Source organism: Pipra filicauda, unplaced genomic scaffold (assembly GCF_003945595.2).
Source record: "Pipra filicauda isolate LSUMZ 115617 unplaced genomic scaffold, ASM394559v2 scaffold19_size4547281_pilon, whole genome shotgun sequence".
Lineage (NCBI taxonomy): Eukaryota > Metazoa > Chordata > Aves > Passeriformes > Pipridae > Pipra > Pipra filicauda.
In genome coordinates this window covers 1,701,031-1,715,937 of record NW_024104309.1, presented here as the reverse complement: position 1 = coordinate 1,715,937, position 14,907 = coordinate 1,701,031, and the positions used below count along the sequence as shown (strand labels likewise).

Here is a 14,907-nt window from a genome sequence, read left to right as displayed (position 1 = left end):
TTGTTTTGATTTCTGCATAAATTGGTCCCAATTGGACCAATGCTATCCTGTAACTTGGGCAATACATGACCTTTTTTCCTCTACAGAGATGAGGTGTAAATATTCCGTTGGATTTTTATGTTTCAGGAACTTCTCTGAGTTTTGGGAGTGAAAGTTGTAGTTTTACCTCAGAATTTCCTCACAACAGTGAATACCAACCCTCACATTGACTACTTTTAGTCCAGGAGAGGAAATCAGCAAATAAAAGTTTTTAGTGGTCCTTAATAGGATGTTTGTGCATAATTTGCAGTACAGCAGTTCTGTAATTTTAATCATCTGCTCTGCTTCAACAGTATTAAAACTGGCAATTTGCAGTTCCTTAGCAATTTTTGCCAGCTTTGGAGGTTTCAATACTGTGTTCTTTGCTGACTACTATGGACAGAGCAACTTCTGAGTAGCAAATCTGATTGTGGCAGCTCTGTGGAAATCTTTGTGCTTCTCAGTCAAAGAATTTTGTTAGAAGATGTGGGAATTCACAGTATAGAAAACTTCCTGGTAGGAATGGCCTCAGGTTTTGCCCGAGTCTCCCATGGAACAGTTTCATGGCTGTTGAGTTCTGCTATGCTTGTTTGTGGGAAGAAGCTTTAAACATTCCTCTAGCTTTGCAAATTTTGATCCAGGTGGAAACTCGTGATGTGGTTCATTTATAGGGGTTTTAAACAATTTTTTTCCTTCAGACAAATGTAACCATAGTGATTATCTAACATAAAATGGATTACAGGGAAGAATAACTACATTAGGACTGTTTAAAATTCAGGTACTGCATTTGAAAGATCAAAGTGAAAATGCAGTAATTCTATTTTTAATCCAATAGAGTTGTGGAAGTACTGAAAACTGCCAGCAGTACAGCAGTGTGTTTAATACAAATACTCATGCTAACATCTGTGGAAACAACTTCTACCACCCAACTTAAAATTTAAACTTCATCTTTGTTATGTTTTCAGACTGGCTGGTACACAGAAAGCTGAATTGTGGTTTTTAATCCATGTGTTTCTTTCCCCCAGCCTTGATGCACCACAGCAACCATGTGGACAGCAGTCGTTGCTACCAGTGTGTCAAGTTCCTTGTTACTTTGGCTCAGAAGTGAGTAATTCAGGTTTGAGAGCTTAACCTCATCCCTGCCTTAGGCCCCCCTGTGACTAATTAGCCTACTACTCTATTTTTGGTCAGCTTTATCCTTTGTTACTGGTGCTCAAAGGTCTTGATAGTACATGTGTCAACATGAAGTGAAATCTTCACTGGTTAGTACCTGAATGGATTTCTTAGATAACAAACACTAATTCCTGTTTGTAAATGCAAAGGTCATTCTGTAGAGCAGGAACCTGGCATTAACACCAGATAAACACAAGGAAACTGTCATAGATTTTTGAAATATTATGATTCCTAAATTCTCGTTGTTTAGATCTTGGCATGTGTCCCAATTAAGCATAGTTCTGAAATATGTGAAGCTGTGTAGTAAACTGCTTTGTGTAATTTTTGCTAGGTATTATTGCTCTTGCTAATTCAATTAATAACAGGTCTGTACAGTTTAACAATGCACACAGAGGGCAGAAGCACGAAGACAGAGAGGTCTTTGTATTTTTTTTATGTTAGCCAGAATGCCTTGTTCCTGACTAATGAATATAATTTCAATTCCCAAGGTGCCCTACTGCAAAAGATTATTTCAAGGAGAATTCCCACCATTGGAGTTGGGCTGTGCAGTGGCTACAGAAAAAGGTAATTTGGCTGTAACAGAGAAACTGTCAATTGTTTACAGCGAGAATTATGAAATCACCATCCTCTAGATGACTTTCTGAGGTGACTAAAGACAAAATACAAGCTACTTCATTTTTTTACAAGAACAATTTGAATGCAGCTAGATCTGATGCAATGCAGAGAGTTCAGTAGCCCTTTGTGTTTCAGGCATAGATACATTTACAGTGTATAAAACCAAATGTGAAATGGTCATAATGATTATTCCTTGCCATGTGCGAAGCTTCGGTGCCACTGTGTTTGTGTTACAAGGCTTCACTGTTTTTAAAAAATCAGTTTTCCTTTGCCTGTGTGTTGGTGCAAGAGAATGTGTTAATGAGTGAATTCCTTACAGAATCATCACAGCTTTGCACAAAGCACAGCTGTCGACAGGTACAACTCTTCTTCCCACAGATGTGGTTTTCGTTTTTCTCTCTAAACTTAACGCTGGTTGGCCAACGTTAGTAAATATCCATGGACACTTTGGAAACTTGGAACTCGGCAGAATTGGCCCAAGCAGGGCCATGCTGGGTCCCTCAGCACTGCATGTACAACTCCATAGTATCCCAGCTCTAGGCTGCATTTCTGTCCTGACAGCTGCTGCTGACAGGTCTGGATAGTCCTGCTGTACCCATTTTTACTTTGTACTGGCTCATGTAAACCCTGAATCCATCACTCTTCAGCTGGAACTCCATAACTTGCACGTGCAAATAAAGGGAGTTGTTTCCTAGTTTTCAGCTGAGGGGCAATAACCTCTCTGGCTGTTCTGGCTGCATATAAAGTGTGTGCTCGTCTGTGCCCCGGATCTCCAGCTCATTGCCGGAGGATTCAGGAAGTTTGTTCCAGACTTGTTAGTTCACCTACCATCACAAGTGGCTGAGACTTTACACATATAAAACTCATATGGCAATTTTATGGCTCTCTTGGCTTTTTATGCAGATGTCTGAACATTACTGGGCTCCACAGAGTAACGTGTCCAATGAAACATCCACTGCCAAAACCTTCCAGCGCACTATTTCAGCACAGGTATGTGTCAGTCCTAGGAGATCTGATGATCTCCTTTCTTGCTTTCCAATTAGCATCTTTGGGTTTGGCAGCTTTAGTCACCATCGCTGGAAGTGTTCAAAAAACATGTGGATAAGGCACTTGAGGACATGGTTCAGTGGTGAACATGGTGGTGGTGCTGGGTTGGACTTGATGATCTTAAAGGTCTTTTCCAACCTTAACAATTCTGTGATTCTATGATATTCCAGTGCACTTAAGACTATTCTTCCTTTAGAAGCTCAGACCCTGTGCTTGTTACTGAAAAAAATAACCCTTGAATGATATTAGTCAATACTCACAATTACCTGTGGTGACTCGGCTGTCACACTACAGCAGCTGTGTTGTTTTAGGACTAATTTTAAAAAAATATGATTATGAAATGAAGGGATCATCATGGCCCCTGACACTCTTGGGCTGTTTTCTACTCAGGACACGCTGGCCTATGCCACAGCCTTGCTCAACGAGAAGGATCAGTCTGGAAGCAGTAACGGGTCAGAAAGCAGTCCAGCCAACGAGAACGGGGAGAGGCACCTGCAGCAGGTAAAATAAGGGCAAGTTTACTTTCTGTTGTGTTGCTCTGTGGCAGCTGGTTCCTGGGGCTCAGCTCAGAACCATCGCTGACCGTACACACAACAAAAGTAACGTGCTGTATCTTTCTCTCCCCATCTTTTGTGTGTGTCAAAAGGGCTCAGAGTCTCCTATGATGATTGGTGAGCCCAAAAGTGACCTTGATGATGTTGACCCATAGAGGAGATGCCTATGGACACAAGAACAGATCAACTCAAACATTTAATGCCTGGTACCTACTGGAACTGGAGTCGTGTTGCTTATGCCTGGGAGAGCAGTGGCTTTACAGGACCAGAGGCAATGCTGGAGGAGGTTGTTTCCCTGAAAGCTAAAAGCATTTTTTAGCCATGAAGGCTTCAGATCAATAAATGCTCTAGAAAACTGCATCTTCACCTGCAGTAGCTTGTGACAGTCCAAACACCGAAAACAGTGTGTCAAGAAGATTTTATCAAATACACAAACGCTAGTGGTTGAATTTTTATGTGAACATTAAATGAGTGAATGTAAAACTGTTGCTTTTCTGTGATGCTGCAAAAAAAATTCTTTTGGTTTTTATACAGGAAAAAAAAAAAACAAACAGACTGTCCTTATGTATGGAGGGCAAATTTTTAATCTTTCTGATAATACTGAATAGGAATATTCAAATTTCTGTAAAGATGTGTGATGACTTACATTTCATTGTAAAATATTAGTTAAAGAATGGGTTTACATAAGGACTTCTGTATTTAATATGTCTCCCTGCTAATTTGTAAAGCTCTTGATGAGAAAGATCAGCAAGATTGCTCTATAAGGATAGTGATTCCTTATGGAATGGTTTGGTTGAGGAGCTCTAGAATGAGTCATCTTTGCTGGTACCCTTCTGAAAATCCTTCAGACAACTGGGAAGGGCAGTAAAAAAAAAAGCTTTGTTCTCTAGGTATGCAAGCATTTATTATTCAAGGATGTTGGTGAATTAAAAACAAAAAGAAGTTAATGAGTAGTTTAAAACAAAAAAGCACTTTAAGAAGGAATTCTGTTGCAGTTTTACTCATTAAATTTTTTTAACCTTTGGAGACATATTGAATAAAATGTAGTCTCAGTCATGGATCTGCAATCACTTGCTTATGCTTTGAAATTACTGAGAAAGTTGGTATTGGTTGTATATGATGAATAACTCCTTGAGTGAGCTGGGAACACTGTTTGCAGATTTTATAGCAATTTTAACATGGGGAAAGAATGAATTGGCTTTATATTTTCACTTGACCAGGCAACGTTTAAAATATCACAGCTCTTTTAATTTGCTCACAAACAACTGGAAACCAGTTGGGATGATTTGAGCACAGTTTTGTTTTCCATGTTAAGTGCAGTTCAGTGATTTCTGGCTCTGGAAACAAGCTTCTTTTGTGCCAACTAACTTCATCTTTTGTACATTTTGCGTTTGTCACATTTTCTGCACTGCTTTTTGCCTTTATTTATGGATTCTGCCTTACTTTAAAGAAATTATATAAACAAACATGCACAGAAATGGGGGGCATCTTAAGGAGTGCCTGGGTACCTCCAGAATAGATAAATTTGCCAAGTTAAAGGCACAACCAGCCAAAAAGTGCCTTTTTTGTTTCTTTTTCACGTGCTGTTGCCGAAACACGAATCAGCAGACAGCTTTTCACTGTTATGCACTAATATTGAAAGTAACCAGTCATTTCACTGTTGGAAGTAACCATCAGATCTGATGTCAGCTGTACAGCTTTCTAACTTATTGTGGGGTAAGAGAGCCGTCGTCACGAATTGCACGTGCAAAGTAAGGGTGGCATTGTAGTGGATCTCTCACTTTCTTTTCCAAACAATGTCTTCATAGACACATGGCAGAGTTAGCATTTTATAAATGTTTCTGATAATGTGCTGGGACATTTTAAATGTGATGTTTTAAATTAATTTTGAATAAATCATTTCTTACGGACACCCCTTCTTCCTTCCCCCCATCCCTAATACATTGTTAATGGCTCATAAATCTCCCCAAGAAGTCAGTACACAGCGGTGATGGTGATGGAAGAAGCTGATAATGTTCCTATGGGTTGGCATCACTTGTCACTTCAGGTTCCTGTTATTTCCTATGGAAACAACATCCTCGATACCCGCAGGCCCAGGGAAGAAGCATTGATGGGAATTGCATCAGGATGGCTCATCACCACTGTATACTTGAAACCAATACAAACTTTTTCACGGTTCTGCTCACGCTTGTACAAAGTCAATGGTTATCATTTGCAATAAGATGATACTTGGTCAATTATTTTTGTTTCCATCTGCTGTCATTTGAACCTGCTGAAGATTATTTTTTGGAAAATAGAGTTCAACAAAAACTAGTTTTTGTGTAAATTGTGATGCATTTCTATGTTGTAATTTTTACTGCCAATCTTTTTGGATGAAAATGTTTTTATACAGTTTACAAAATGTTCAGTGAGGAGCAGCCACATCCTGGCTGTGAGCACTGGGGGAGATATTGTCCGATTAACGCGTAGACATTTGGCACTGGAAAAATAGGCAGTCTTGATGAACAGTCTTGGGATTCCTGGTCAATGGAATAAAGTTATTCCTTTCACAGAAAACTAGTGTAATCTTTAGACCGTGCACACACTGCTGCGCTCCTGTCTTGTTGATCCTCTTACCTTGAAACTCCTTAGGTCAGCCCTGCAGATGATAAGCCCTGAGAGGGTGCCCTGATTGCCATTTTGGCTCCTGTCCAGAGTAAATGGAAGCAGCTGAGTGGCTGCCGGAGCTGCACCGCTGTGTATCCTTGTGCTGGTGTACTGTCAGATTTGTATCTCTGAGCAGCTCCTCCTGACCTTCTTAGCAGAATGATTTACCCTGGCCCTGCTCACAGTCGCAGATTAGAGCGGCTTTAGTGTGTCGGATCCCAGATTTGTGGTTGATCTGGATGTGCACTCATCCTGCATCTTCTGTGGGGGCGAGGGGCAGAGCTGGACATGCAGCAGTGCCACGGAGCCGGTATTCCCCTGCTCCCCTGTCTGGGAAACCCGGAGCTACAGCCTGGGCTGCCATCCCCACTCTGCCTTCTGACAGCTGCCTTTGTCCTCTGCTCTAAGGACAAGGACTTTTACCTTTCCAGCATGACCCAGCCAGTGCTTTCCATTGGCAGTCCTGGAAGTATGGGATGGGCATTGCAAACTGCTGCCAGGACTGCCCACGGCATCCCTGGGATCAGCACTGCTCTCCTGAATGTGAGAGGCTTTTCTGCCTACCCAAGTACAAGATGCTAAGCAAGAGCTAATCTTTTAATATTGTTTGCTTCCACTAGGCTTATGTATGCTTAAACTAAGCTGGGAAAACTCTATCTGGCTTATCATGCACGGAACAAGCTCACACCTTCTGCTGGATCCTCCCCTCTTGCAGGAAAGTCAGAGCTGAAATATCTGGTGCATGTTTTGAGAGGTTACAGCCTAAGGAGTCTGCTGAAAAATCACCTGCTGTCTCAAAACTGTCCAGGAGCTCTCAGGCTGACATCCCTTTTTGTTTTCTGCCTCTGTGCAAAACTCAGGTTTTAGCTGATGAAGTTATGGGTTGTAATTATGTTCGTGACATGTAATTATATGTTTAGATTAGGGTTGGGCTTTTGCCAGCTTTAGTTAACAACTTAGAATTAGTTTCAACCTTTCAAAGTGGTGCTTTGTGCTGGGTCTGTCTTCTCTTGCCAATTAAAGCTGGAGCAACAGAACTGCAAGGTGCTTTTGGATGGGGAAAACACCCAAACTACCTGAAGTTTGACAGGTTAACCTGGTACTTGTGGTATCAAGCTTTATTTTTTTCATCTGTCCTCAGATAACACCACACAAATTATACATTGTAGTACCAGGAGACTGTTAAACACTGAAAGAAAAGTGAGACCCAGCTCTGGTGGCTTCTGGTGCTTCTCAGCCTTTCCCTTCTGTGTGCATCAATCCAAGCCAAGCTTTGTCTTTGTTGTGGGGCTCCACCACTTCCCAAGTGAAGCCCAGTGTTAGTAACAACAGCAACACAAGCACAAGGGCACTTTCCTCTAAGCTGGGTGATGTTTGTTTCCATAACTGGAAGCTCTTGCCCTACTCTCTGTTGTTAAAACAAACTTCTCTTCTTGCGTATGTGTGTGTGGGGGACAACACGACTCAGTCCCTGCCCAGAGCTCCGCCCAGCTGTGGCAATAGAGGGAACCTGTGCTGTCTGCACTGACCTCTGAGTGTGCCAGCGCTTATCCAGGGACACCTTGGACCCCAGGCAGGGATCAGATCTGAGGTGGGGGCCTGTGGCTGGTTCACTAACAAAGCAGAGCTCTTTTGGGGGAGCAGCATCCCTGCTGGATGGGTGCCAGCTCCCCCTTCCAGACCGGTTCCCCATGGGGATGTACATGAAGTCAGACAATGGATCATATGAGCACTGATCTATGAGTTTTATTTTAAAAAGACATTTATAAAATGTTTATTTATAAAATTCCAAATAAATATTTAAGGTACAAATGTAAAAACCAAGGTGCTATGAAAGCTTCTTCTTCTTTTTTTTTTCCAAAGGAATTACAGCCAGTTCTATGTGTCTTGGGGACCTGAAAGGGAAACTGTTAACACATAACACCAGCAGATCATTAACTTTGACTTAACAACAAAAAAAAGCACTAACAAAGCAGTAGCTGACTGTAGCAATGCAGATTAAAATCTAATTAAACAAGCAGACTGTTTAAACTACAGCCCTTACACTTGACTCAAAAGTAAAGAATTCTCCTAGGAACACGAGTAGGCAATTATAAAACTGCCCCGAAATGGCTAAACTAGGATTTTCCAGGTGCTAAGCAGCGTTAGCTGACAACTAATGAGCAACTGAGCAAGAAAGAAAGGAGAAATCCTCACCACAATATTTTTTTCTTTAAAAAGGTACTAGTTTTGTCATGTTGGCTGACAACACATGGCTTGTACAGTCAGGGTGTTTACAGAAGGACCTGGCATGTGGCAGGGAAAGGATTCTGTGTTGACTCCAGTGATGGGACAGGGCTCCAGATGCACAGGACCTGCTTGGAGAGCTCCCACCCTGGATCCCGACCCTCCTGTGTGTGAGAGGGTGACGAGCTTGTACCCCACCATCACAGCATCCCAAACACAGAGGTTGTCAGCAGCCACATGTTGGAGCCTGGACCATGCTGGGAACAGCAGCTCAGCCATGGGAAGGTCCTGAGCAGGGGATAGGGTGGTCCAGCACAGCACCCATCCGAGGTGTACTGGAATCACCAGGCCAGGAGAGCCACCAGACCGTCCCTACTGCCGGCTCCGGCAGCAAGTGGCAATGGCCACAGCCGTGCTGGTGCCAGGAACACCAGCTGCCACGCAGGTGTTGTCCGTGGCATAGGCTCTCGTGGTGCCGGGGCTCTGGGAATGGGCGTTACAGCCCGTCAGTGTCCAGCCGCCGTCACAGGACACCGTCACCTAAGGGGGAGAAAAGGTCATCCTCCACAGGCCACCAAAGGGGCAGGGGCCTGCCCGTTCCTGGTGGTCCCCAGGACTCAGGGTGATGTGACTGGTGTCACCCAGCTGGGTGGGCTGTCCCATTACAGGTGAGCAACTGGGGACATTAGTGAAGGCTGGGGATGGGACAGCCATGAGGGTAGCAGAGGGATAAGCAGAGAAAAGGATAACACCCCAGTGGAGGGATGTTCCCCATCCCTACCTTCTCCTCAGAGCCCAGGGACGTGTGTTCCTTCACTTGGCACTCAAGACTGGCAGCGGGGCAGCACAAGGCATGTGCCACTACCTTTCTCCTGCCTGCACAGCGGCTGGGCCTGCTCCCCAGCCCCGTGACAGGTCTGCCACCATCACCCAGTGCCCTGGAGGGGGAGTGGAAACTGCACCCTGCCAGAGGGAGAGGAGCTGTCAGCATGGGGCAGCCATGGCAGCGTCCCAGGCACACACAGGTGCCAAGGAATGTCCTGAATGAGACCTGAGCCTCCTCGCCTCCATGCACGCAGCATATGTACTCCTTCCCTCCACCCCAGCACCCATACCCACTTTTAACCCCCACTCTTTAACCCCAGCTCCTAGAGTTTTTCTGGAAGAAACACCCTTGGCCATCAGGCTCAAGGGTCTGTAACCTGCCATGTCAGGCATTACCAGTCAGCACGTGGTCCTGTGGGGAGCAGTTGGCCCCCTCAGCCGCTGAGGAGCTGGTGTTGATCCAACACTTGGCCCTGGGCCATGTGCAGCACCTGGCAATGGCGTAGACTCCCTGGCCCTGGAAAGCGTTGTGAGCCACGCAGTGCTTCTGCCCATCCTTGTCCTGCAGCCAGGGCAGCACAGGGTGTCACTGGGGTGCTTGGGGCCTTCGAGGCTGGGGGGCACCCTAGGGGCAGTAATTCTGCCTCCACACACACTGCTCACCTCCATGTGCTGCCCCAGCTGCCTGCTGCTGTGGGAGAAGCTGGAGCAGCTGAGCATCTCCTCGGTGCTGGCACAGCGAGCCACAGCCGGGGCGTGCCAGGTGAGCCCCGACCACACCGAACGACAGTACAGCTGCTGCTCCTCTGCAACGGGGCCCATGGTGTCAGCGGTGGGGTGGACCCACAGTGACACCCACAGTGTCACCCAGTGCCCATGGCACAGACCGGGCTCCATCTTCCCCACCCTCTGCATGCAAACCCAGGCCCAGCCATCCCCAGCACAGCTCAGAGAGGGACATGCCCTGCCGACACGCTATTGCTTTCATCCCAGCATTTTTTTCTGGATGAGGACAGAGCTCTGCCAGGCACCCAGCAGGCAGCAAGGTCTTTACCTGCACCCAGCTGTGTGGGCAGCCCAGCCACACTGTTCGGTGTCTGGAGCCTCTGGTCCTCTGGGAACCACGTCATGTCCATGACATTCTTGGTGGAGAAGTGCAAGAGGCGCTGCCGGAGCTCGGCGAGGCTCAGCTGGGGTTCAGCGCTAAGCAGCATGGCAGCAAGGCCTGCAAGAGCCCAGGGGGCTGCAGTGAGAACCAGGGGACATGCAGATATCTACACAACATTCCCTTGAGCAACATAACTCCAGAGAGACAGGAGAAGGCATCCCTGCAGCCCACTGCCCACACACACAGGATGTGGGAGTTCTGTGCAGGTAGCAGCACCCAAATGAGATAAACATGCCAAAACCATGGCGTCATGGCACACAAAAATGTCCCCAGCTGAGGCATCCCTGATGCCCTGTGCTACAAGGACATGTGCTCAGCACCAGCAAGTGGAAGGCCAGCCCTTCCTGCCCCTGCCAGAGCCCAGCTCACCTGCCACATGCGCAGCTGCCTGCGAGGTCCCACTCTGTGCTGTGAAACACGTGCTGCAGTCACTGGAGGCACCGATAATGTCATCCCCTGGGGCAAACAGGTCCACACAGCGGCCAAAGTTGGTGCCCAGGATGCCGATGGAGGCGGGTTGGTCCTCACTGTTGGTGGCACCGACGGTGATGACCTGCCAGGGCAGCGACAGAGGGGAGCACGGGCAGGACAGGATGCACAGCCCCAGCCCACTCAGCTGATCTGGCACAGGAGGGAATAAGGTGGCACCATGTCCCTGCATGTGCCCAAGCCTCAGGGGACCCCCACAGCCCGTACCTCCGGCTCAGACGCAGGTGAGTAGAGACAGGCATCGTCCTTGTAGTTGCCAGCAGCCGCGACAATCACCACCCCGTCCTGAGCCACGCGCCGACAGCCAGCATTCAGCACACGGCTGTGGGCACCGGCCAAGGGCAGCACCACCACCAGGGGCATGTAGGGCTGAGCCTCCAGCCTCAACTTGATGAACTCCAGGGCTGAGAGGGACAAGACACTATCACAGGAGGGGGACGAGGCAGGGGGCTCCAGAAGGGAACGGGCTCCTCTCCAAGGCGTGGGGTCACTCACCCATGAGGGTCCTGCTGACGGTGCCCTTCCCCTGGCAGTTCAGCACTCGGAAGCTGTGAATCTTGGCGCCCGTGGCCACGCCAGCGTCACGCCCGTTCAGCACCCCGGCTACGTGGGTCCCATGGCTGTTGCACTTGCTGGCCTGGAGCAGGCATCCCAGTTTCATGCCCCAGCCCATTGTGTCTAAGCAGGTTTGCAACCCCAGAGCATCCTCCCCACTCCATCCTGCCTGGATTACCTCTTGCAACAATACCTGACGCGCACCTGTGCCTCTCCAGACTGCTTTCCCCAGAAAGGAGACCTACCCTGCTCAGCCGCAGCTCCAAATAGACCACATGGAGGGCCCAAATATTTCCAGGACCACAACTCCTGCTGTTGCATGTCCTGCCCAGCATTTTGCCCCAAGCCAAGTCTCCCCCTTGTCCTGGGAAGTCCCACAAGCCTGGCCAGGGTTTGGTGGATGCAGGGGGATGCTCTTGCCAGAACGCAGCATGTGGCATCTCGGGGCTTACCTGCCTGTGGAAGTGGGTGCTGTCCTCCTCAGGGACACTCTCAAAGCCAGTCACAAACACCCTACCCTCGATCTCCCGGTGGGTGCTCTGCACGCTGGTGTCCAGCAGATAAATCTCCACAAGCTCACCTTTATCTGTCAGGGATGCAGCCAGGGGGAAAGGCAACCACCACTGCAGTCAACCCAGGCCATCTGGCCTGCTCTCAAAATGCAACTCCAGACCCACAGCACCATGGGGCAGGGGGCTATCCCCATCCCTCAAGATCAGGAGAGGGGATGGGATCAGTGACCCTTCCCCAAACCCCTATGGTCACCCCCTCACATCCCAGTGCTTACTGGGAGGGCTGTAGGTGCTTGAGTTGGGCTGTAGTGGCACGATCCTGCCCAGGTTCCAGGGAACGCTCTGGGCAAAGACATAGGCATCCTCCTCAATGTACTTCACATGTGGCAGCTTCAACACCTGCGGGGAGGAGATACAGTGCCCAGCGTGGTGGTAAAGCTCCTGTTCACCCTGAGGTGGGAACTGCTTCCCCCCACCAGTGCCTACCCCTGCTGCTGCCCTGCGCCACGACCCTGTCCTCCATCCCACATACCATGTCCAGGACGTCGCTGCTCATCCTCACCAGGAAGGCAGGCAGGAGGTGGAAGACGTGCAGCAGCTCGGTCAGGTGTCCCCGCCGAGCCGCCCGGGCTCGCAGACGTCGCGCCGTGCCCCGCACCTCGGCCCCACTGCTGCCCTCCTGCAACACCACCACGTAGCGCCCGGGCAGCCTCCACGACGCCTGTGGGAACACAAGCACCGGGCTGGGGCTTGGGACACACACACACACACACACAGACGCGTGGTTGTCCCCCCATCCCACTCTCCTCACCTTGGCGGCGCGATGGAAAGCGACGGGTCCCGGTGGGGCGGCCCCGACGGCGGCTGCCCCCCCCTCTGCCGCCCCCAGCGTCAGCCCCAGCTCCTCCGCCAGCGCCAGCACCAGGGCCAGCACCAGTCCCCGTGGGGACATCCCGCGCCCCGCTGGGCAGAGCCGGGGGGCGCCGCGACCCTCAGAGCCGGGGGGACGGCGCCGGCGGGGAGATGCTGCGCGACCGCCGAGGGGCCGGAACGCACCCGCGGGGCCGAGGGGCCGGAGCGGGGCTGAGGGGCTGGAGCGGGGCCGAGAGGTCGGAGCGCACCCGCGGAGCCGAGACCCGGGGCGCACCGGCGGAGCCGGCAGGTCCTGGAGCGCAGCGGCGGCCGCGGCTCTGCCCGTCGCGGCGAGGGCTCAGCTCGGCGGGGCGGCGATCACGCCACGGCCGGCGGCCCCAGCGGCCCACCCGGGCGCGTTAACCACTAACGGGGCCGCGGGAGGGGGCGCGGGACTCTGGGTCACGGCGCGGGGGCGCGGGGAGAGAGGTGGGGGGGACGCTGCTCACCCCGAGTCCCGGCGCATCGCTGGGGGCTCTGGCGAGCAAAGCGCAGCCGCTCAAGGACTAATTTCAGAAAGGGCTGAACGCTTTAATGTGCCTCCTACTGCTTCACTCCAGGGATAAATTCCCATGAAAGCCTCTAATCCTGTTTGGGCATTTTTTACAGACTCGTCACACATCTTAAATATCCTTTTTGCGGGATGCGGTTCGGTGCTTTCCCGTGGCTCTCCCGGCTGCTTCCCACCTCTGCCCTCCTGCAGCGCCAGGTTCCCACACTGCCCCATATCCCCGATGACCTTCGGCAAGTCCTGTCCCTGCTCCCAGCTTTTCAGGAAAATAGGGATATATTTATTTTTTATTGGTTATTTTTAAGCTTCTCGGAGCTTATATGTTTATATGAATGTACATGTTTTATATGGATGTGTATGTTTCATATGGATGTGTATGGTTTGTATGGACATGTATGTTTTATATGGATGTATATAGTTTATATGGATGAGTATGTTTTCTAAGGATGTGTACAGTTTATGATTTCTTAATGAGACCTCAAGTGGGTGCTCTCACCCTGGTTTGGGTAACTGGGGGAGACCAGACCCCACTTGTCACCCACTTTCCTCCACAGCAAGCTGACACTGGAAGAGTCAGTATCCAGGACACTGGTCGTGGGGACAAGTCTCACTCCTAATTTTTGGCTCAGCTTCATCAGTGCCGCTAAGTCCCACAATACACCACTGGTGCCTTAGGACACTTTCAGGGCAACTGAGAACTGGGGCACCCCATCTCGAGGGAGACAGTCTCCCTTTCCCTGCAGTTGCTCCCTTCTGTTTTGCCAGGGGACAAGCTGTGTCCCAGGGAAGGATGGAAGGAGCCCAAATAGTAGGAGGTGGCAAAGGCCCTCCAGCCCCACACACACCTGGACGTGCTGAGGAACCCAGAGAGAGCTCGGCATGAACATCCAGCACCAGAACTGGACTGAGAGTGTGAGAGATGCCCAGCTCTGGAGCTCTCTCCAGGAGTAGATATCTGCAGAAAGATTATTTATTTAATTGAAAAAATATTCAGAAATAGCCCAAAACTTGCACCTTGTAGAGAACAGGTCTGATTTGGTCCTGGCACCCTGGGGTGCTTCCAGTAGCGCTTCCTCCTGCTGCTGAGAGCAGCGGGATCACCGGCTGTGTCCGTGTACAGAGGGGGGCTCCTGTTGAGGGGGGAGGAAGGAGAGAGCAGAGGAGGAATCAGAGAGGACTCCAACAAGGGGGAAGGACCTGTAAATCCTTGTTGCACTCTATTCCCAGGGAGCCGCAGGGCGGTGCGGGCAGGGGGCTGGGCGATGCTGGGCCGGACTCTCTCCCATCCCATAGCATAAAAAAACCCGGCACTTCCCCGGAACTTGATAGTTCTCTGTCGTGGTGCCACAAATCAAAGAAGGCCCATTTTCTTTTTTTGCACCAGCCGGGAATCGAACCCGGGTCGCAAGAATGGGAATCTTGCATGATACCACTACACCACTGGTGCGCTGATGTCACTGTTCCCGCGGGCCCTCAAGTGCACGGGCACCACCCCACCCCACGTGGCTGCCCCTTCCTCTCCTTCATCGGCTCCCCGCCGCGGAGTCCCTGCGGGTGAGTGACACTCGTGGGCGGCGAGCGGGTGGTAATTCCTCCCCCCATCCCCAAAAGCCCTGCTGCTCGCTTAATGCCATGCAGGAATGTCCCGATTCCCAC

At 49.9% G+C, this 14,907-nt stretch overlaps 2 protein-coding genes and 1 non-coding gene across 4 annotated transcripts in view; 1 reads left to right on the top strand and 2 right to left on the bottom strand.

Annotated features, from left to right (window-relative positions):
* USP24 (ubiquitin specific peptidase 24) overlaps positions 1 to 5,963 on the top strand; it is a 62,827-nt gene extending 56,864 nt beyond the window's left edge. Inside the window, exons 63-67 of the mRNA XM_027748672.2 lie at positions 1,044 to 1,122; positions 1,680 to 1,755; positions 2,710 to 2,796; positions 3,244 to 3,354; positions 3,500 to 5,963. Coding sequence (XP_027604473.2) covers positions 1,044 to 1,122; positions 1,680 to 1,755; positions 2,710 to 2,796; positions 3,244 to 3,354; positions 3,500 to 3,562 — 416 coding nt within the window. The 3' untranslated portion in view covers positions 3,563 to 5,963. The remainder of the gene's footprint in view (positions 1 to 1,043; positions 1,123 to 1,679; positions 1,756 to 2,709; positions 2,797 to 3,243; positions 3,355 to 3,499) is intronic.
* A 1,811-nt stretch (positions 5,964 to 7,774) lies between these two features.
* PCSK9 (proprotein convertase subtilisin/kexin type 9) lies at positions 7,775 to 12,966 on the bottom strand. Of its 2 annotated transcripts, XM_027748673.2 has the most exons (12): positions 12,640 to 12,966; positions 12,361 to 12,549; positions 12,104 to 12,227; positions 11,769 to 11,902; positions 11,257 to 11,398; positions 10,969 to 11,165; positions 10,642 to 10,825; positions 10,159 to 10,329; positions 9,768 to 9,910; positions 9,501 to 9,666; positions 9,061 to 9,242; positions 7,775 to 8,819 (listed from the first exon to the last, which is right to left on the bottom strand). In XM_027748673.2, exons 1-12 carry the CDS (start codon positions 12,778 to 12,780, stop codon positions 8,652 to 8,654), a joined length of 1,941 nt encoding a protein of 646 aa, XP_027604474.1. In that variant the 5' UTR covers positions 12,781 to 12,966; the 3' UTR covers positions 7,775 to 8,651. The 2 variants fall into 2 exon arrangements, with proteins under 2 accessions (XP_027604474.1, XP_039236502.1); XM_039380568.1 differs by lacking the exon at positions 12,640 to 12,966 and having other exon boundaries at positions 11,769 to 11,939; positions 12,361 to 12,451.
* Positions 12,967 to 14,627: 1,661 nt separating this feature from the next.
* TRNAG-CCC lies at positions 14,628 to 14,698 on the bottom strand. The gene has a single exon. It is a non-coding gene; the product is annotated as a tRNA-Gly (tRNA).
* Between the last annotated feature and the right edge of the window lie 209 nt (positions 14,699 to 14,907).